General features: G+C 38.1%; 1 protein-coding gene across 1 annotated transcript in view; it reads right to left on the bottom strand.

Annotated features, from left to right (window-relative positions):
• Nucleotides 1–22,917, bottom strand: part of LOC135221677 (heat shock 70 kDa protein cognate 5-like) — a 42,902-nt gene that overhangs the window by 4,380 nt on the left and 15,605 nt on the right. Inside the window, 8 exon segments of the mRNA XM_064259405.1 lie at nt 684–911; nt 1,074–1,220; nt 1,529–1,684; nt 2,243–2,400; nt 18,415–18,526; nt 18,678–18,879; nt 19,329–19,452; nt 19,721–19,866. Of these exon segments, the coding sequence (XP_064115475.1) occupies nt 684–911; nt 1,074–1,220; nt 1,529–1,684; nt 2,243–2,400; nt 18,415–18,526; nt 18,678–18,879; nt 19,329–19,452; nt 19,721–19,866 (1,273 nt within the window).

Here is a 22,917-nt window from a genome sequence, read left to right as displayed (position 1 = left end):
GGAAAATTCGAGAACATATTTATTTCATTTGTCTAAGCCTTGTAAAACTAGGCCAGATACCAACCAGGGGGTTTCACAGAAGAATTAAAGAATGAAGCCTTGTAAAACTAGGCCAGATACCAACTAGGCGGTTTCACAGAAGAATTAAGAATGAAGCCTTGTAAAACAAGGCCAGATACCAACTAGGTGCTTTCACAGAAGAATTAAGAATGAATAAGTCCAATATTGGAAGACTAAAACAGTAAACCAGTCATTATCATATATATATATATATTTTGTTACCAAAATTTTGTCTGATACATCATTTACATGAGTGGATCTTTCTAAGCATCACAGTAGCATGTATATGCTACAGCAAAACCACATCTTTATATGGTTTCAATTCATTCCAAACAGATACCAACATATGAGGATGACAATATAGTAAAGTAAGACTTAACATTTACTTCAGTCAATGCTGGCAGCAGTAGTGGGAAAACTGGGGACTGATCATGTTGACAGACAGTATACTAAGAACAGGATTGCAGTGGCGAGAGACTTCATTATTTGGAATATGTTCAACAGGGTTGTAGTAAACGAACAATAAGTTACTGTAAATACCAAATTTGTTCAGCGTATGAAAAATATAAAATGACAACCTTCTTAGTTACATTGTACTGAAAAATACTCATTCTTTTACATACCTGTGATTTACGAGTAGGAATAGTTGTGTTTCTGCTAATAAGCTTTGTCATAACACCACCCAGTGTCTCAATTCCAAGAGAAAGTGGTGTGACATCCAAGAGTAGAACATCTGTTATATCACCAGCAAGTACACCGCCTTGAATTGCTGCCCCCACTGCTACAGCTTCATCAGGATTTACAGACTTACTGGGAGTGCGACCAAATATTTCATGCACAGTTGACACCACCTAATAATATGAGCCATTAGAATGTTGAAATAGTAACCAACCAATTAAGACATTTATATATATAATAATTTCAAGGCATTTAAGTACATCAATTAACATTAAGGCACAATATTTATTACATGATCCTCATGACTTCCAACAAAATATAAACTTAAAACCTACTTTTGGCATACGAGTCATTCCACCAACAAGGATAACATCACCAATATCAGACTTAGAACACTCAGCATCTTTCAGGGCCTTAATGCAGGGGTCCACTGTTCGTCTGATTAGTTTTTCACAGATACCTTCAAACTTCGAACGTGTGAGCTATTGAGAAAAAACAAAAATAACAATTGTAATTTCCGAGGAAAACTTGCATAAAAATAAATGTAAATTGTATACACCTAGAATATACACAGCAGGGCCAACTGTTGTCATTACTATCAGTATCATCATTGTAACCTAGTAAGAAAAGCAAAATGCTCCCGTGTCTCTCTCTCTCTCTCTCTGAACTACAAGTAAGAAATCTGGAACTTTGACAAGGAAGGTGAACTACAAATAGGTTACAAACTGAAATTACTATTTATTCGAAAAGGATAAATCATGTTTGATCCCTAAAGGGGAAAAAAACTTACCTTATACATCATATGTTTGGGCCCAGAGGCATCCATTGTTAAATAAGGTAAATTGATATCAGTCTGTGTAGATGATGATAATTCAATCTTTGCCTTTTCAGCTGCCTCCTTCAATCGTTGCATTGCCATGTTGTCCTTGGTAACATCCACACCTTGCTAAGAGATACGATGAATTGATTTGTTACCACTTTTGTAAACTTAAAACAACATAAAGGAAATATATATATATATATATATATATATATATATATATATATATATATATATATATATATATATATATATATAAATTAAACATGTGGCCTACTGTATATAAAGATTAAAAACTTTGAAGCAGTAGAGCTCCTCTTGGAATGAAAAGGTAAGCAGAAGGAGCAAAACTATGGCAAAAAATGATCAAGCTAGTCTATCAGACCAATAAACAATCAATATCCAAATTGTATGGCTTGAAGTATTTCTTCTAATAAATAAGAGCCACTTTTTTTTTTATAGATCTAATTTTTTTCCCCATATTTCTGAAATCAAGCATCCCTTTAGAGGCTATTGGTTCTTTCTGTACTTGTATTCTAAAATCACCATAGGGCCTAAGTCCTCATCTTACAACCTTCACCACGAACTTATCAAATTCTAATAACGATAAATGTAATTTTTCACACTAACATAAGCAGATTTACATGACAAATGAGAAGAGAATCAAGTCTCCCATTCATTTACCTCTTTCCTGAATTCTCCTGCTAAAAAGTTGACTAGATGATTGTCAAAGTCTTCACCTCCAAGAAAAGTATCACCATTTGTGGACTTGACTTCAAATACACCCTTCTGTATTTCCAGGATGGATATATCAAAAGTACCGCCACCCAAGTCATACACAGCTATCCTGTATAGAAATAAAATTCCTTAAAAGATTCTGGATACAACTGGGAATATAAGGAAATTTACTTACCACTTCATACCGCTTTAAGACATTTTATCTAACTTAGCATTGTTTGAACCCGCAAAACTGGGCTACTTTATAAAAAAAATACCCAGGTGAAGAACTCAACATTGCTCTTTGATGATTAAAACTGCACAATAAATATGTTAGAGGGCAGGGAAAAAATCATCATAATTATTTGGATCAATACTGCTAATCATAAACACCAACATTCATATTTATAATATCTAATGTCCACACTTCATTATCATTCTATACATTAGTATGCTACCAAGTTATTTCAGTCAAACCAAAATGATTAATGAACATTTTACAAATAGTCCTCAGCAAAAGCTGGAATTGGTCATTTAAAATCATAGCAAGGTACTATATGACTTATGGAAAGAAGAAGATATGCAACTGCACAGTGTAAGAAATAAAAGGAAATTTACTCACCACTTCATACCACTGTAAGGCTTTGACCTAACTTAGCATTGTTTGAACCCGCAAAACTGGGCTACTTAAAAAAATTAAAAATACCCAGGTGAAGAACTCAATCTTTTGCTCTTTGATGATTAAAACTGCACAATAAATATGTTATAGGGCAGGGAAAATATCATCATAAGACTACAAATCAATACTAATCATAAAAATCAAAATTCAAATTTATAATACCTAATGTCCACACTTCAACATCATTCTATGCATTAGTATGCTACCAAGTTATATTCAGTCAAACCAAAATGAATAATGAACATGGCTACATTGCCAAATTTCTTCCTGACTTACAATATGAGTTTAATTAATCTGCCTCCTTCAATTCAAGTGTGCTTTCATCTGGTCACAAAATTCTACTTTTTCCCTTCCACAGGCTGCACAGAGGCAAGAGACCATTCTGGGGCAAGGGTGGCTCAATCATGATGAGTCAATAACACTCTTTGATATCACCCAAGGAGTTAACAAGCTTGTTTTACAATAATTAATTGCTATTTGCAAGCCTGGCCTAGATTTTTGGCATGTATATAAAATTCATGGAGTGAGAAACTAAATAATCATTCTTCTACTAATATGATCAAAACAAAATAATGTATAATTTCATTTCTTCATCAAATATTTATTCCATTTTTAAAATCATTTCATGATAAACAATCCTTCATGCATTTTCACATCTCAGTTCTTTCATTTGTTTTATTTCTTCAGTCTCATACAAAGAATAAAGAACCTGGTATACAGAATTTCTGGAAATGTCTCCCACATCTACACAACATCCAAACGTAGGTCAAGATTTTAAGAATTAAATATAGGAAGTGGCAACATCTAAAATGTACATGTTCACAGTTATTTTGGCTTGACAGCAGCAGGAGGAGGAGGAGGAGGAGGAGGACACACCTGCACTGGCTTTTGAATATAGGAAGTGGCAACATCTAAAATGTACATGTTCACAGTTATTTTGGCTTGACAGGAGGAGGAGGAGGAGGAGGAGGAGGAGGAGACACACCTGCACTGGCTTTTGCAGACCATGAGAGCTGTATGTGGGAGTGTAAAGTACATGACATTACTCATTTCAATAAACTGTGACATAGCACCTACAGTATGAAATGTGAAAACTACTTCACTATGAGAAAACCAGGCGATTTCTACACTTTATTTATCCAAACGTTTAGTGATTAAAATTTTTTTTACGAGTGGTTAAGTACGTGGGTAACTGATGAAATAGATAGAAAATGAAAGAAACTGTAATTCAGATGGGACATAGAAAAAAGAACAACAAATAATTTTATCTAACTTAGCATTGTTTGAACCCGCAAAACTGAGCTACTTAATAAAAAATACCCAGGTGAAGAACTCAATATTGCTCTTTGATGATTAAAACTGCCCAATAAATATGTTATAGCGCAGGGAAAATATCATCATAATTATGAGAGATGAAAGAGAGAGATGAGAGAGAGAGAGACGAGAGAGAGAGAGAGAGAGGAGAGAGATTAGAGAGAGTGGGGGGGAACAACCAATACTACTCATCATAAAACACAAAAATTCATATTTATAATATCCAATGACCAAACTTTATTCTCATTCTATGCATTAGTATGCTACCAAGTTATTTCAGTCAAACCAAAATGATTAATGAACAAGGCTACATTGCTAAATTTCTTCCTGACTTACAAATGTCTTTAATTAATCTGCCTCCTTCAATTCAGTGTGCTTTAATCTGGTCATAAAATTCTACTTTTCCCTTCCACAGGCTGCACAGAGGCAAGAGACCATTCTGGGTCAAGGCTGGCTCAATCATGAGGAGTCAATTTTTTTTTCTCTTTTCTTTATATATATATATATATATATATATATATGTATATATATAGATATTCTATATATATATATATACCATATATATATACATATATATATACATATTATAATTACATATATATATTTCTATAACCCCAAGGAGTCAACAAGCTTTGTTTTACAATAATCTATTTCTATTTGCAAGTATTAATTCTGCTTTTTAAAATTATTTCTTAATAAAACAATCCTTTATGTATTTTCACATTTCAGTTCTTTCATTTGTTTTATTTCTTCAGTTTGATACAGAGAATAAAGAAACTGGTAAGTGTCTCCCACATCTACACATCCAACACAGGTCAAGATTTTAAGATTCAAATATAGGAAAAGTGGCAACATCTAAAATTTACATGTTTATAGTTTAATTTGGCTTGACTTTAGGCCTGCTCTCTATTGTTAATTAGAGGAGAGAAAAAAAAAAAAAAAAAAAAAAAAAAAAAAAAAAAAAAAAAAAAAAAATGTACTGGCATTTGGCATGTGCAGACTACTATGAGAGCTGTATTAGTCATTTTAACAACAACCTGAGGTAGCACCTACAATATAATATGTGGAAACTAATTCACTATATGAGACAACCAGTGTTTTCTACACTTTACCCAAAAGACTTTAGCGATTTAAAATTTTTTACGAGTGGCTAAGTGTACATGGGAAAATTATGAAATAGATAGGGCATAAAAGAAACTGGAATTCAGATGGGACATAGAAAAATGACCAATAAATGAATTAAAATTGCATGTTACATATTTCTAAAGACTAAGAAAAAATACATCTAGACAAATTGTAGATACATTGATCACCTTCTTATGCTAACCCAACCATTATGTTAGAAGCATTCACTTACTACTTTTAATGGCTTTTTCTCTGCTTTTTATTATTTTATGGAAATAATTTTGTCACAAAACTAGGGAAAAATTACTGATGAGCTTAGTAAGAGAAGTTCAATAAGGCAACTTTGTAGAAATTCTTTACTTGTTTATGCTAGTCTGCTAGTCTAACCCAAGATATTGGACAAAACCTGAGCACACGAACAAGTGTACCGGTAAGACACCAAACACACAAGAGTTCTATTTCATAAACAAAGAATTAACCTAACTTCCATACAATTTATTCTATTATACTCCACACTATATGTAAAAAATAAATTAAAAAATAAAAATAGCACTCAACACTTTAAAATATGCCTAACAATTATGGTTACCATATATCCTTTAGTTTGGGGCAATGTTACCACCAAGGTACTATGGATAAAATGTCAGAAAGGTTTTACACTTATGAAATAGTTAAAAAACAGCACATACATCACCAAATACTTAAAAAATCGTTTGAATCTGCAAAACTAAGCTACTTAATAATAAATAAAAAGGTGAACAATTCAATTATACTCTTTGATGAATAAAAACTGCTAAATAATTGCAAGTCAAGAGGGAGGGAAAAATCACGAGCAACCCCAAAAATTGTGGACAAGGGCAATTTGACCCTTCCACTCTGGTTGTGCACATACATCTGATTAGTTGATCAGAATCAAATCCCAACACCCTGGGTACTTTTGACATCCTTAAAGATTTCCTTAGTTCTTCTGTGTTGGAAGGATCAAAACTTGAACCATTCACAAGAGTGGCCTCCCCTTCTAATATTTACATACATGAGCCTTTAATTTACAAATACTCCTCAGCAAAACCTGGAATTGGTCATTTAAACTCATTGCAAGGTACTATATGACTTAGGGTTTACCCCCCCCCCACCAAAAATGCAGCACCCCAAGCCAGGGGAAACTCTTGAGATCAGCCAATTTAGGGAGGGAGGGAGGGAGGGGTGGGGGGGAAGAGGCATTGGAAAGAGGAAGATGTGCAAATGCATAAAAAATATTTTTCCCTACCTTCTAAATAATATATATGTACTATATATATACATTGAGCTACATTGTCCTTTAATATATAATTCGCTCTACCTCAGAATTAATATACTTTCATATATGCTTAACCGAAGGGGAATTTTTTTTACACGTTAATAGATTTGCCTGGTCCCAGGCACGAACCCAAGAAGACATTCAAATCCAGGACGTCAGTGGAAGCTTTTACCTCGCGGTGGTGGGGTAAGTAAAAGCTTCCACTGACGTCCTGGATTTGAATGTCTTCTTGGGTTCGCCCCTGGGACCAGGCAAATCAATTATCGGTTAAGCATATATGAAAATATGATATTGTTATGATACAATAAAGTTTGTTCATACTTACCTGGCAGATATATATATAGCTGTATTTTCTGAAGTCCGACAGAATTTTAAAAACTTCCGACACACGCAGTGGTCGGCCAGGTGGTTAGTACCCATTCCCGCCGCTGGGAGGCGGGTATCAGGAACCATTCCCATTTTCTATTCATAATTTTTATTTCCACTGTCCCCTGAGGGGAGGTGGGTGGGTACTTGATTATATATATCTGCCAGGTAAGTATGAACAAACTTTATTGTATCATAACAATATCATTTTGTTCATGAAACTTACCTGTCAGATATATATATAGCTGAATCCCACCTTTGGAGGTGGGAAGGGACAGAATAGAAGGATTTTGGGAAACAAATGCATGCAGATGATTTACATCTTGGTTCCACCTGTTAGCATAGCTGACTTCGTGATTACTGTCACCCAAGTCTGCTTCTGCTTTACTAGAGTTGCCAGCGAGGTAGAGACCTATAAAGCTGGTGCACTCCAGATGATCTGTCAACGGGGGCGTGACCACAATGTGACTAGACCATATTGACCATACCATGAGGGCTAAGAAGTAAAATAAATATATATATATAAATATATATATCACCACCTGACCAACCTGCAGATTGCCCGAATGACTTCGACTTTCTTGAGTTTTATGTAGATAAAACTTGAGAGACCCGACAGGGCACAGGACTCTCTCTGGCTCCTGCCCACTAACTTGTGCCATCCTTGATTCCAAGCTCCTGGCCCAAGGACAAAACGGGTTTCCATTCTTAGGCAACAGAAGGCTTAGAGAGCACACCGCCTTGTGTTCTCCAAAGCCAAAACTTGTGACGATGGCTTAAAATTTCACTAACCCTCTTTGTTGTATCTAGGGTGGTTAGAAGAAGGCCTTCCTGATCACATGCAAGAAGTTAACAGGTAAGAGAGGTTCGAATGCTTTGACATCAAGAACTTCAGACCATGTCTAAGTTCCATATTGAAAGCTTCGATCTGGACATGCACAGTCAGTCCGTCTGTACTAAAGTCAGGTGACCGACCAGTTGACCAGTCAGACGAATCAAGGACAGCAAGGCTGTACCCTGAAGACCATAAGGCACTATTCTTCGCTGAAGGATGAGTGTCCTGGACTGCCTGGGCGATTCAATCTAAGCAAACCTTGGGGGGTGTATCAACGCAACCCAACGTCGTCAGCGAATCAACTCCTGACTCGAGCTTCTGGTGCCAGGAGAAAGGAGCGAGGAGCAAAAAGGCGATTCAGTCCCGAAGGAAGAATGCCTGACAGTCCAACCTGGTCTCATGTTACACGATCATCGGGGGTGTAAAAACGCAACCGACTTCGTCAACAAGAAACTCAGGGCTACTATATGTCGCCTGATCTTCGCACGAGTGTCTGACTCCGAGAAAACAGGTGAGACAAAAAGTAGATGGTGAGCGAGATTCGAGATTCCACAGAAACTCAAAGATCGTGAAGGGCTTTATTGTTTGACAGACGCAAATCTCTGAGCCCAAAGGCCGTCAACAACATATTTGCGTATTCTTTAATAGTTGTGACTGCCAGCTTATCCCATTCTTCAGACGGAAATGGCAGACGGTAATCTTATTCCTGTCAACATCTCGATAGTCTGAACGTAGTCAGACTCAGAGCGGAGAGGTTATAGGTACCTTTCGAGTTAGAGTAGACCGACTCTCTCGGAAAAAAAGTCCTTGGAAAGTGAACTAGGAAGTATGTGACCTCTGTGAATCCAGGATCCTGAGGGCCAACATGGGGCGATCAGCGTCCTTGTCGCTCCCTGTGACGTCATAAATCCTCTTATTACATTTCCTAAGCGATTGAAAAAAAAAAGGGAAAAGAGACTAAACATCCATCCCCGTTCAATATCATAGGATGGCATTTAATGGTACCGATCCCGGATCGAGAATAAGGGAGCAGAGAAGAAGAAGCCTCTTCGTCCTCAACATATCGAAGAGAAGAATGAAAGGGCGTCCCTAAAGTCTCCACAACTCTCAACTTACTTCTAAAGAAAGATTCCACTCGGAAGTCAATAGTTGCTGCCGTCGATCGAGACGATTCGTACGGACTTTTGCAATCCTGTAACGAACCTCTAGAGGATCGTTACATTCTACGCCTGTTGTTATAATAGGCTCTTACTCGTAAACTCGAACAGGGACCGAGAGAAGATACTTCTTAAGATATGAGAGAGCTGTGGAATATCAGAGTTGATCTGGACCACTGGTTCGCAAAAACTCGTTTCGAGGACTGGAGGGACTACCGAATCGCTTTTACTTCTTTCAGATTAAGATCCAGGACATCTGAAACCCTATCCAGATGTCCGGCACCTTCTTTCTATCACCTCAGGTGAAATAAACGCACTGAGAGATGTTCAGAATCATTCCTAGATCTTGAATATTTCAGTTTCCCGGTTGGAAAAAACTGTGATCTGAATTGCAGTCTATTCGGGGAAAAAACAAACTTCTTCAGGAAGGAAATGGTCCCCAGCAAGCTCATCCATTCCCTCCCCGAGTATGCTTACTTCCCTAATAAGGCTGCGCTTTGCCTAAGCAGGAGAGCATATAAAAGTGCAATGTTGCGGTAGACTCTTAGTTCTATACCGTGCGGTAACGAGCACCGAAAGGATTAAGAGATAACTTCTGTTGACATAGTAAGGCAAAAAGGAATTGCAACGTTTATTTCATTCACGTAAGAAATCCCTTCAATCTTAGGCTAAAGTCCGTGATTGTAGGACAGAGATAGAGTTAGTCAGTCAATCCCGCAGGAGAGACGTAACCGTCAGCACAGAGATACGATTAGTCAGTCAATCCCGCAGGAGAGAGAGACGTAACATACCGCGCATGACAGCGCACGATCTGTTACTGGATCGGTTGGACACTTGGACTGGAGTCTGGAGGACAGACTGCAGACACAGCGTGACAGCAGCAGCCAGCAGCTTACGAATGTTGTCTCTTAACTTATGTCTGGGTTGCCAGCTACCCTATTCTACGAAGAAATAGGTCCGTTTATTTTTTTGAGCAGAAAGACTCTCAAGCTGGTATATTTAAGCGAAACAGAAAACGCTAAATATATAGATGCGTTTGTGTCGTCAGAACACTACCATACAACGGTAAAAGATAAATCGGAAACTCCTGGAAGGCTGCAGGGAGTAACGATTAAATGTCCTTAAAATAGACAATAGACCTCTTGGTTGCCATCCGAAGAGGTAACTACAGCAAGCGTATATGACTTGAACCAATCAGAAATAAAATAACGCAAGGCAAAATATGAAATTATATCACAATAAAGTTTGTTCATACTTACCTGGCAGACATATATATAGCTGAATTCGGAAATACAGCTACATACATTATCTGACAGGCAAGTTTCATGAACAAAACTTAAGAGAATCGAAGCAGTCAGCTCAAGCTTCTTATGTTATTGGACATAAGCGTTCATTGACGTAGTCTACAGTCTATTTCTTGTACGAGTCTGCGAATGACGAATGAGAGCTCTTCCGAATCTTGTCAATAAGAGCTTATTCGCTTACGCAATATCAAGTTAATGAGATGTTTGTCAATGAGAACTAACCCATTTACGGGACAAAGAGATATTTTGTCAATGAGGGGATACCCACTTACTTGACAAAACGATAGTATATTGTCAATGGGGGAAAGTCACTGAATTGACAAAACGTAATCCAGGAAGTTGAGCATTTTATTTTTCCGATTCCCGTCTCAAACGAGGGAGGGGCAAGAATCCTGTTAAGAGACTGGGCTTACGGCAGGTAGAACGACGCTGTTCAATTCGGCAGCGTAGTCCCGACTAGAAACTAACAAAAAAAACCTATCATCTGAAAAACCCTTTCAGATGGGCTAAAAAGCTTGCAAAATTATCCTGGGAAGAGGAAGAAATCTCCAACCAGCTTCCTCTCCCTTATCACAACTAATGCCTGCTAAAGCTTAAAATTTATTGGCAGTATGGCAAAGGAAGTCCTGTCTTGCCGCTTTTCCTGAAGAGCGTTCTTTTGATGAGTGCCTTTGCAAGAATCCTACTGACGTTGCGAGAGTCCTGACGTGCAGGACATCGAGCCTTTACATAACCCGTAACTGCCTTATCGCAAAGTCTTGACTGCGGTAGAGAAAACGAGATCTTCCCTTGAGCTTTCCTTAACTCCATCCACCTTTGCGAAAAGCAATATAATATTGACAGAGACCTCTTGAATTCACGAAACCCGAGGTCTTGCTGGGTTTCGAAGACGAAGTTGTCTGTTCACTTTAAGCTTCCTCCGAAGCACTGCTTACTTCACATTCTTTGCATGTGAGGTATAAGGTATCACCGAAGGTAGAGGTAAAAATTCTTGAGGCCCAAATCGTAAACAAGAGCTAGAAGAGTTCAACAGAAACGTTCAGCCAGGCGTGGGAAACAAACCTGGGCGGTTGCTGGCGCTCCGGCGGTTCCAAACTGGGCGAGCAGCGAGCGCGCTCGGCGTCCACTGGCTTGCGCTCGGCGTCCACTGGCTTGCGCTCGGCGTCCACTGGCTTGCGCTCGGCGTCCACTGGTGCGCGCTTGGCGTCCATCCGAACGTCCCGTCCAAGCCGAGCGTCTAAAGAAGCGTGCAGAAAAGCGTCACGCTCCTGACAGGCGTCAAAACAAGCGAGATACATTTCGGAGAGAAATCCGACTGCACGAAACAGTCTCAGGAGAAGGGTGATCGTGTGAGAATACGATTGGGGCGACTGGCGAGGGAACGCCTTCTTAGTTCTCCAAGTAACGAAAGCTCGGACGTCCGCTATGCTCCAAATCGTTCCTGCTACTAAGACTTCTTTTTCATATTTCTCGGTGGAAAGACGTACACGTGATCAGGCGACGTTCGCCTTCTTACTTCTCACTGGAACACATAACGAGAGAGAGACGTGAAGCGTCCTCTTCTTATAAAGCTTCTATTTAGAGGGCGCGAGTCCTTCCGAAAGCTCCAACCCCTGCGCGGAGGACGCTTCGGAGGACGAGAAGCAATCCTTCAGGATTCGTGCACGTGCACGCACTAAGGCAGTCTGGGGATTTTTCATCAGAAACTGCCCGAATGGCACGCCAGATCGGTGGGGGTTCCTCGTAACCCTCCTTCGGCTTTCGACATGCTCTCTCCCCGGGTCCTGGGAGTCAAGCAGAGGTCCAGGCCTAGAGGCGAAATAAGGCCGATCTGACGCACCCTCCACTACACAAGGGGCACTGTCATTGCACTTAGCCACTTCATATTGCTCTCTAAAGCAAGCACTTTCGATTCTAAGATACGAATCGAAGGAGTATTAGAGAAAGGGCAATAACCTCTACAGACACTGTTTAGGGACCGAGGCAACATTACAGGGTTATGAGAAACAATAACAGAAGTAGCACTCTTCACAACAATGAAGGAGAGCGATCACCTCTCGCAGACATATTCATAACCCGTAGGCTACAGGAAGGTTAGCAGGTTCACTACCCTGACTTTTGTTTACTGATTAATTGCGTACATACGAATCATACGTTTTCCTTACGGAATTAGACATGTTTACTGATTAATTGCGTACATACGAATCATACGTCTTCCTTACGGAATTAGACAAAGTCTCACACTCCTTACATGACAAATCTCGACAAAGAAGCAAGACTCATACCCCTTCGTGCATACCAAGTGCGGATCTACCGAAGCTTTCGGTAGCCACACCCTATCTTTGCAGACAACACCCTCTGAAACTAGCCTAACTAGATTCAGATATCTTATGCAAAAATGAATCAAATTCAAATCAATTTAAGATAGCGTATGTCTAGCCACAAATCCAAGTAAATAAAATTAAAAGACAATTAGGATACTTAGCGGCAATGAAGTTTCCAAAAATCTAAGACGGAGGTACTTGGAAACAGGTGTTTCCAGCACCGGCGACAGAAAAATTATGAATAGAAAATGGGAATGGTTCCTGATACCCGCCTCCCAGCGGCGGGAATGGGTACTAACCACCTGGCCGACCACTGCGTGTGTCAGAAGTTTTTAAAATTCTGTCGGACTTCAGAAAATACAGCTATATATATATCTGACAGGTAAGTTTCATGAACAAAATATTAATTCCGAGGTAGAGCGAATTAGATACTAAAGGACATTGTAGCTCGATGTATGTATATGAATCACGGTAATGTGATATGACATATGTATATATATAGAGATCGACGATGCAGTAACTTTTTGGAACGGGACAATACAGAGAGAGAGACCTTACCTTACAGACCTTACATCTTGTTCGGGTTGCCCCACCCCCCCAGGTCCCTCAGTGTGAGGCACCTCTAATGTCTACCAGAGTTGCTAGTACATCTTCCGGTATATTTTGCATCTTCCAATCTTGGATGGTCTGGGATGCAGTTTAGATATTTTGTCGAGCTTATTCTTAAACATCTACGCTCACTCCTGATATATTCCTCAGATGAGCTGGCAACGCATTGAATAGATGCTGCATTATCGATGCTGGTGCGTAGTGGATTAATGTCCTGTGTGCTTTCCTTATTTTTCCTGGTATAGTTTTTTGGTCACTATTAATCTACCTCTGCTTGCTCTTTCTGATATTTTTAGTTCCATGATATTTTCTGCTATTCCTTCCTTATCTGTTTCCATGCCTGAATTATCATGTAGCGTTCTCTTCTCCTTTCTAAGAACTATATAATTTTAAGAATTGTAGTCTTTCCCAGTAGTCTAGGTCCTTAACTTCTTCTATTCTAGCTGTAAAGGACCTTTGTACACTCTCTATTTGTGCAATATCCTTTTGATAGTGTGGGTACCATATCATATTGCAATATTCAAGTGGACTACGAACATATGTTTTATAAAGCATAATCATGTGTTCAGCTTTTCTTGTTTTGAAGTGCCGTAACAACATTCCCATTTTTGCTTTACATTTTTGCCAACAGAGTTGCTATTTGATCATTGCATAACATGTTCCTATTCATCATCACACCAAGGTCTTTAACTGCTTCCTTATTTGTGATGGTCTCATTTTTATTAGGTCCCTTATATGCATATAGCTTTCTTTCTCTGTCTCCATAATTTATTGATTCAAATTCTTTTATCAGAGTTAAATACCATCCTATTTACCTCTGCCCAATCATATACTTTGTTAAGGTCTCTTTGTAGAGCGTTCCTATCTTCATCACAAGTAATTTCTCTACTTATTCTTGTGTCATCTGCGAAACCTACACATACCCGAATCCTTAACATTATTGTCTATGTCTTCAATCATAATAACAAACAGTATTGCAGCTAACACCGTACCTTGCGGCACACCGGATATTACCTTGGCTTCATCCGATTTTCTCGTCCGTTTGCAATAACTATCTGTTTTCTGTTGTGTAAAAATTCTTTTAACCATCTTCCTACTTTATCCACGATATTGTGTTTTCTAATTTTCTTCGCCAATATATTATGGTCTACTTTATCAAAAGCTTTTGCAAAGTCTAAATAAAACCACATCTGGTTCATTTTCCCGCTTTCATATTTTTGAATATGTTTTCACGGTGGACTAACAGTTGGGTTTGTGTACTTTTCCGGTACGAACCATGTTTGTTCCTTTATTAAACAAATTATTTTTTATTAAATGTTTCATAATATTTTTCTTCATTACCCTTTCATACACTTTCATAATATGTTGATGTTAGACTCACAGGCCTATAATTACTTGCCTCTAGTCTTGATCCACTTTTGAAAGTAGGGGTAATATATGCTAATTTGTGCTCATCATATATCTTGCCTGTATCTACAACTTTGTCACTTAATAATATTGCAGTGGCTTTGCGATAGAATGAACTACTTTCTTTAACAAATAAAAGCAGGATTCCTTTTTTTTTTTTAATCATGCCCTGCAGCAGCTCCATTTTTAATTTCTATGTCAGCTAAATATTCACTATTTTCATCCTTACTTCTATATCATTATCTTTCATTATCTTTTTCTAGGGGTGAATTCTCTCTTATATCGTTTCTGCCAGTATGTTGCAAATTTTCCTTTTTTTTCATTCGTTAATCTCCCTTCAATTCTCAGAGGGCCTATTTCTATTCTTCTTTTATTCATCTTCTTCGCATATGAGTATAATAGTTTGGGGTTTTGCTTGATATTTAATAGGGTTTTTTCTTCCAAGTCCCGTTTTTCATTTCTTTTGATTGTATAATCTTTTGTTCTGCATTTTCTATCTTACTTTTAAGTTCTATAACTTTCCATGCATTTTTTTCTTTTGCAAGACCTTTTTTCCACTTTCTGATTTTCTGGAACAAGATCCTTCTGTCTCTTGGTATGCCATGAATGATGTTTACTTTTCTTCTTCGGTATATATTTTTCCACTATTATCTCCAATATTTTATATAATATCTCCGTATTTACCCTTATGTCATCACTTACGAAAATGTTATCCCAATCTTTGTTTAATTCTTCATTAATTTCTGACCATTTTTATATTTTTACTGTAGAAGTTGTATTTTCCATATCCTTCCCACTTTTTCATTTCTTGCTTATCTCTATTTTCCCACTTGCTTTGGAATGAACTGTTAATTCTATGACATTTTATGGTCTGAAATACTCGCATTATAAAACTTATTGATTTCTTTAACATAATTCATCTCGTTCACAAAATACTAGGTCTAAAGTATTTTTTTTTTTCCTTTCTTGTTGGCAGGTGATTTATTTGTTGAATGTTGTATTCTAGTAGCATATCTAATAGCTTTTCAAATTGCCTCTTTATCTTCTGCACTACTATTACTCTCTTTTTTATATGTATAAGTACAACCACAATCTCCTATTCGTTCTTTCCATTCTACGAAAGGAAAGTTGAAGTCACCAGATAGGAGAATAGTCCCAGTATATTGCGGTTCCCCCTTGATTCCTATTTTTTCTATCTGATCTATAAGTTTGGAACCCTTTTATTTGTCATTCCTTCATTCCCAGTCTCTTGGGAATACCAAGGTTTCTCACTTATATTCATTATATCTATTTTCTTTTCATTTTGGGTTAGTTCTTCTAAGTACTCTATTTTTCTTTTTGAGTTACTCGTAACTAAACCCTGCGCATTCATCACTATGATGGTTTGCGTGTTTTGTTCTCCTTTCATTTAAATACTGATAGTAATAAGGATTTTCCCATGTCTCTTTCCTGTTCTGGTATGTTGTTCTTTTTTTCATTTCCAGAAATTCTGACATTAAAAAATCCAACTTTTCCATAATATTTGATCTTCCTTCATCATAATTATTAATTTTGTGTCTGAATCTGCAATTTTCTCCAAGTTTCTCCGTTTCTGCAATATCCTCTTGCATAATAAATACAGTTTATTATCTCTTGAGTAGAATTTCGGAGCTGATGCTTTGAAATTTTTTGCTTGACACCTCTGCATATCTCATTGGTGGTTTGCTTTTCTCTTTTACCTGATATTCTTGATTTCTCTCTTTATTTGTTTCTTTCTTATTTTGGATTTTATTACTTGGTTGGTTATTTATTTGATTATGATTCATGGCTACAGGGTGCATATATTTGCATTTTTTGTCGAACTTACATCCTTTTCCTTCTTTTAGGTTTTTACATATTTTTGGATGCAGATCTCTGCAATCATCCCCATATCCATCTAAGTATGCACCATTTACCATATATTTCATAGTTTTTGACATATCTTAGGATGTTTGTAGTAACATCTTTCTCCAAATCTGCAATTCCCTCTTTTCAAAAGGTTGCAGATTTTGTTTGTCTTTTCTTGTCCTATTTTTTGTTTCCTTTCTTTCCCGTCATTGTCATAGATCTGGGTAGAGCCTCTTCGGATTTGCTTTTCTGTTGTCATATCGTAATTTATTTCTTCGTAGGTATGCTGCTTATTGCTCAATAGTAGTATCAATGAGTACTCTGCATCCATACCTTTTATCTTGTTCTTTGTTTTCCTTATTTTTTTTCTGTCATTTCATTTTTGTTTACTTTTCTTCCGTTTTCCTCTTCTTCTTCTTCTTCTTCTTCCTTCTTCTCTTCTTCTTCATCTCACTATTTGTACATTCAATCTTGATTTATAACATTGTCTATCCATGATAGACATGTTGAACAAAAAAATTCTTGTATCTTTTCTCAAATCTTGTATTACCTCCAGCACACTGTGAGAGAGAGAGAGAGAGAGAGAGAGAGAGAGAGAGAGAGAGAGAGAGAGAGAGAGAGAGAGAGAGAGGATCACGCTCCTTTGAAATCAGATTCCTCCGAATCAATGGCAAATAATTCTGATGCTCATAAGTAAATTCATCCACCACCCAAAACCTACTGAAAGGCTCTGGTTTTGTATAATAAAGAATAAATGTAAAATTTTTGTAGTAGTCAGTATTCTACATAGACAACAATCTGGAGCCTTTCCATATATGGAATAGCTTCCTGCACATGCATTGGATCAATCATGTACTGACTAAACAAGGAAGTACCCATGTGGAGCTGGGGTTAGAGCAGCACCACCACCATAGTAGCCTTAAAAAAAAGTGCAAGGACAGTCTCCTCTTTATTGTGCCAACTCTCCATCCAGATACTGAATGAGCATCCATGCAAAGGATTGTGCAAGAGCCAGGTAAATTGCAGAATTGCAGACCACACGAGAGAGAGAGAGAGAGAGAGAGAAGAGTAGAGAGAGAGAGAGAGAGAGAGAGAGAGAGAGAGAGAGAGAGAGAGAGAGAGAGAGAAATTGCATTTGCCCACTAAACTGGCTATTTGTGTGTATAACTTGCCAATTCCAGATAGTGAAAGATTTACGTTACTATACGATGAAAACTAACCATTTTCTACAATAGAGCTGGTTGTCCGCAACAAAATTACCGAATAAAACCATCAGGTTATTAAACTAATAAAACGTCTTGATATGCGAGTGTAGTGAATTCATACAATTCCAATGCCCTAAGCAAGAGAGGCACCATACAATTCCAATGTCCTAAGCAAGAGAGGTACCACCCTTATAAGAGAAAATTTTCAAAGATTGATTTTTTTTTTCTTAATAAAAATAAAATGTCAACATCAGCGCGTTCCCCATTATGCAAGAATTTGGTCAATCCATGGCCTCGCAGAATTGGAAATTTGCAGATTTCGAAACATACCATATGGGAATAATTCCATTAGGGCCAAGGGAAACAGCTACTTACCCAGTCAAAATTTTTTAAACCACCCATTTTCAATAGCTTCATGTACTATACTGTATTTTTTTCTAATATGAAATTGTTCTTATGGATAAATGAAACATGAAAAAGGTTTTAATAACTTGAAAAAAGTTTACAATTACACACAGGATGGTGAAAACTCCCACACACACCATTGGGTGCATATCTCTCTATCTCTTCTCTCTCACCTCCAATGGGAATGGTTGATTAAATACTAGTCAAGAGAATACTAATGGCCCATATTGCTGTATTTTTGTTTACTTACACTTTATCTTTCCGTTTTATCCATGCCATATGCTAATGCAGCAGCTGTTGGCTCATTTATTACTCTCAGAACATTCAAACCAGATATCTGACCAGCATCCTTTGTAGCCTGTTGGAAAATTAAGCAATCAATGGAATGCACATGAAACAAGACCTTAGTCACTATGTCAAATATATTAAATAGAAAACCTTGTGTGTTTTCAAAAACTAAATTAAAAAAGAAAAACACATCCAAAGAGAATATTCCATAAGAAACACACCTGTCTCTGAGAATCATTGAAGTATGCAGGGACGGTAACAACAGCATTTTTCACTGAAGTGCCAACATAAGCTTCAGCAGTCTCTTTCATTTTACCAAGGATAAAGGCTCCAACCTGTGATGGAGAATATACTTTGCCATCACTTGCCTCGACCCAAGCATCACCATTACTAGCCTTAACGATTTTGTACGCCACAGTTTCCCTGGAATGAGAAATTCCTCTTGTAATTCACAATAGTACATGACAGTAATTTAAATGACAATGATTGCAATCAGTTCAAGGAGTCCTCAAAGGAATTATTCAGGTGACGAAAAATAAGTCATCATTAAGAAAAGTGTGTGTGTGTATGTGTGTTCAAGATGATTCACTTTTAATACCAAATGCCAACAAGCAGAGTAAAAATAATACATTTTAGATATTCACCAGAACTACCTTTAAAAAGGTATATAATTGCCTTTAATGCAAAAAGAAATAAGAATGCCTCACTCTCCTGAATGAGATGTTTTCTGTGGTAATAACTGCAATGGCCACTAGTGTCAATGGAAATTTAAAATGTACTACATTAAAAATAGTATAAACTGTACCAAAAGAAAAAAATAATAATTATGCAGCCATAAACTTAGTTTATTAATTGTCCCTTACAAAATTTACCTGTCCTTTTTTATTTCTGCATCATCATATCGCCTACCAATCAGTCGTTTTGTGGCATAAAATGTGTTCCCTGCATTAGTGACAGCTTGCCTTTTGGCCTGAATACCAACAAGGCGTTCTCCATCTGCAAAATCAAAATCAGGATAATTAGCACTATACCCTATATGATGAAAAACTTTACACTGTTTCAACTCTACAGTTTGCAATTGGCATGATTTCCTCATGTCTAACTGACCGCTCATATTTTTACTCTACAGTTTGCAATTGACATGATTTCATGTCTAACTGACCACTCATGTTTTGATCCAACATGACACTGCAGTGCTAAAATTCTTAATCAAATTATAGTAGTAATCAGTTTAGCTATTTTTATTAACAACAATTTCTTTTACCTTTAGTGAATGCAACTACTGATGGTGTTGTACGATCCCCCTCAGCATTGGTAATAACTTTGGCGGCTTTTCCTTCCATAACCGCAACACATGAATTTGTTGTGCCTAAATCAATACCAATGACAGCACCCTTGACACCATCTGACCTGGTAAATTTGAAAACGACAGTTGGATTATACAGGTTCACAATCCCTTATCCGAAATCATCCGGCCAAGCTGTGCTTTGGTTTTTGGGATTTCTTTCGGATTTTGGGGCCACAGGTTGCTCTTAATAAAAAAGCATTTTTCATTTCCCAAAAATAACATTCTATGAAACTAAATAATACACAGCATCAAAAAGAGATGCAACTTGAGTATATAATCTCATACAGTTTTATCTTGTGTACCAAGCAAGCCTTAAAAATGTTATAAACCATGACTTCATTACATATATCATGTATTGTGAGATGCATTTTTGTTAGATTTCACAGATACGGCTTATGTAAGTAATCTTTCAACCAATTAAAGGCATAAAAGCAAAAATTTCACAGGTTCAATGTGAATCATCATATATTCAACCAGGCTTACCAAATTTGTGGCTTGTTTATCTTTCACCACTTGCTACTGTATGCCAAACACTGGAATAAACAACAGAAACTATACTGACAAACAGAATCACAAACAGCTGTTTACCAATGTTAGTTACCGTAACCCACACACATTTTTCACGAGTTGTGTAAAAGTTGTCGTTAAATTTTCAATGGATAAAAGCATCCATTTTCAATGGATAAAAGCATCCAAGTCAACAATTATACAGAAACTGATATATCGTACGTATAGTACACGAATGTTTGTCTTTGCTCAAGTTTCTTTATAACCTCTTACAAACTGCTACACTCAAATATACATAGTACGCCACTAAAGTGCTTATAACAATGATTTACTAATGTTAATACATGACATTTTTATAATAAAATGAAGTTTTATAGATATACTTACCATGTAACTACTTTAATAACAATTAGCCTCGCACGGCATCCAAAAATTAAAAGAATTCATGTGCAAGTGACTGTTGCAATGTGTGGGTGACAGGTCCCGCCCACCGCAGCGGGAAATCGCGAGCAACATTAGCCAATAGCGTCATTCTAATTTATGCTGTTAAGTCCATGAAAATCAGAAGGGAGGAGGGCAGGCTCTGATTTAGTAATTACTTGGAAAGTATATTTATAAACTTCATTAATTATAAAAAATACCTCTTTTATAAGTAACTTACAAAGTAATTACTTAGCTGAATCCCACATTGCTGAGGGGATGGGGGTGGGACAGCGGCTAATTAAAAAAAAAAAAAATTTTATATTGAAATAGATGAAAGACCAACACTGGCTCAGTGTTTGTCACTTGGTTAACCTGGTAAGAACTACAGTGGGAGACGCTACCTCTGGTGGTGATCATCTTACCTGTAGTGGCGTGGCAGTGAGCTGGGAGTCGCCTCTACATCGGTGGAAGTCTTGCAGCTGAGGATCTGCCTGACTGGTGACAAGACTCAGGATAAAAGTTTCACGCCCTTGCCTTGGCCACAGTACCAAAATAACAAGACCAGAGAATCAACATCACCTTACAAGTGTTACGCCAACTCAACTAAGATACTAACCAACCGACCAAATGGTGGGTCCTCCAGGTACCAGGTACTTCCCGGCTCCACGTAACTTGACATCCTTGACACAAGGAAAAGATAGGAGTTCATGCCCCCCCCCCACCTCACCCAACACCATGTCAGCCACTGCAAACGGGCCAAGGGTACTGCAATTTTCAAAGACGTCTTTCAGATAATGTAACGCAAATATAGACTTGCACCTCCAAAAGGTTGATTGAAGTATTGCAGAGACAAGGTATGTTTAAAGGAGAGAGAGACGGGCTCTCACTTTCAGCAACAGAAGCGATTCCTCCTGTATCTGGGAATGAGTTTTGGAAATCAGGTCTTTGATAAAGAACGCGAGTCAGTTCTTGGAAAGCGGATAGGAGGTTTTCTTGACCAAACACTTGAGGATACCTTGATCTCTGTTTTCTCCAAGTAGCACGTAAGTACTCTTGACTGGGGAGAGCGCTCTTCTTCTTTGTCCGAGCCCAGGATACCAGTTAAAACTCCTTACATGAAATGACCAGGGCCATGGCTTATTAGGATCCTCGTTCCTAGCTATAAACCAAGCTGAAAGAGCAGACTGCATCGCTACTAGAAACAGTGTCTTTCGTAAAAGATCTTGAGAGGGGTGGACTTGAGGGGCTCGAAAGGAGGGCCCGTAAGGCCACTTCAATAGTATGTCCAGGTTCCAGGAAACCAAAGTAGGCTTATTCAGCTTGGAGGTGTCAAAAGATTTTAACGAGCCATGAAGATCTTAATTAGTAGAAAGGTCCAGATTACAATGCTTAAACATAGACGCAAGCATGGCTCAATAACCTTAAATCGTGGAAGATGAAAGTTTCTTGGAGGTTCTTAAATAGAGAAGAAAATCAGCGATCTGAGTTACAGACGTCTCAGAAGACGAGATGTGATGTCTGGAGCACCATCTATGGAAGACTGCCCATTTTGACTGGTAGACTTTACTGGTTGACTGGCGGCTGCATGTTGCAATTGCTTCTACAGCTGCTCTTGAAAATCCCTTTGCTGATGAGTTGCCTGACAGTCTGAAGCCTGTCAGAGCAAGTGTAGACAATCCTTGGTGGTACCTTATGAAGTGCGGTTGTCTGAGTAGCCATGGTCTTTGGGGGAGTAGTCGTGGAAAGTCCATCAGCAGACGTAGAAGATCCAGGAACCATGTCTTTGTGGGCCAGAAAGGGGCGACAAGTCATGGAGACATTGCTGTGAGATCATACTTGTTCAAAACTTTCCTGACTAGACTGAAGAGAGGGTCTTTCTCCAGTGTCCTAAGGCCTGTGGAACCTCTTGCTAAGGTGGGAGGGAGGATGCACGAGTCGCCTTCCCTTCTTCCCTCTTCATCGACAGCCACTCCTTAACCACCTTCAATGCTTTTCCTGGAGGAAGTGGACAAAACCGTCTTGGGAAGGAGAACAAGTTCCCGCTGACTTTTCGACATCATGAACGAAGAGGCAAGCGATGCAGGAGGAGAAGTGAAGAATCCAGGATAAGTCTCCACTAAATTGGCACTGGGTATTTGGGAACTGCACCCAGCACATGCCTCTTCAAAGGCTTAGAGGCATTA

This window comes from Macrobrachium nipponense, chromosome 3 (assembly GCF_015104395.2).
Source record: "Macrobrachium nipponense isolate FS-2020 chromosome 3, ASM1510439v2, whole genome shotgun sequence".
Classification (NCBI taxonomy): domain Eukaryota; kingdom Metazoa; phylum Arthropoda; class Malacostraca; order Decapoda; family Palaemonidae; genus Macrobrachium; species Macrobrachium nipponense.
This window is presented reverse-complemented; position numbering and strand designations above follow the sequence as displayed.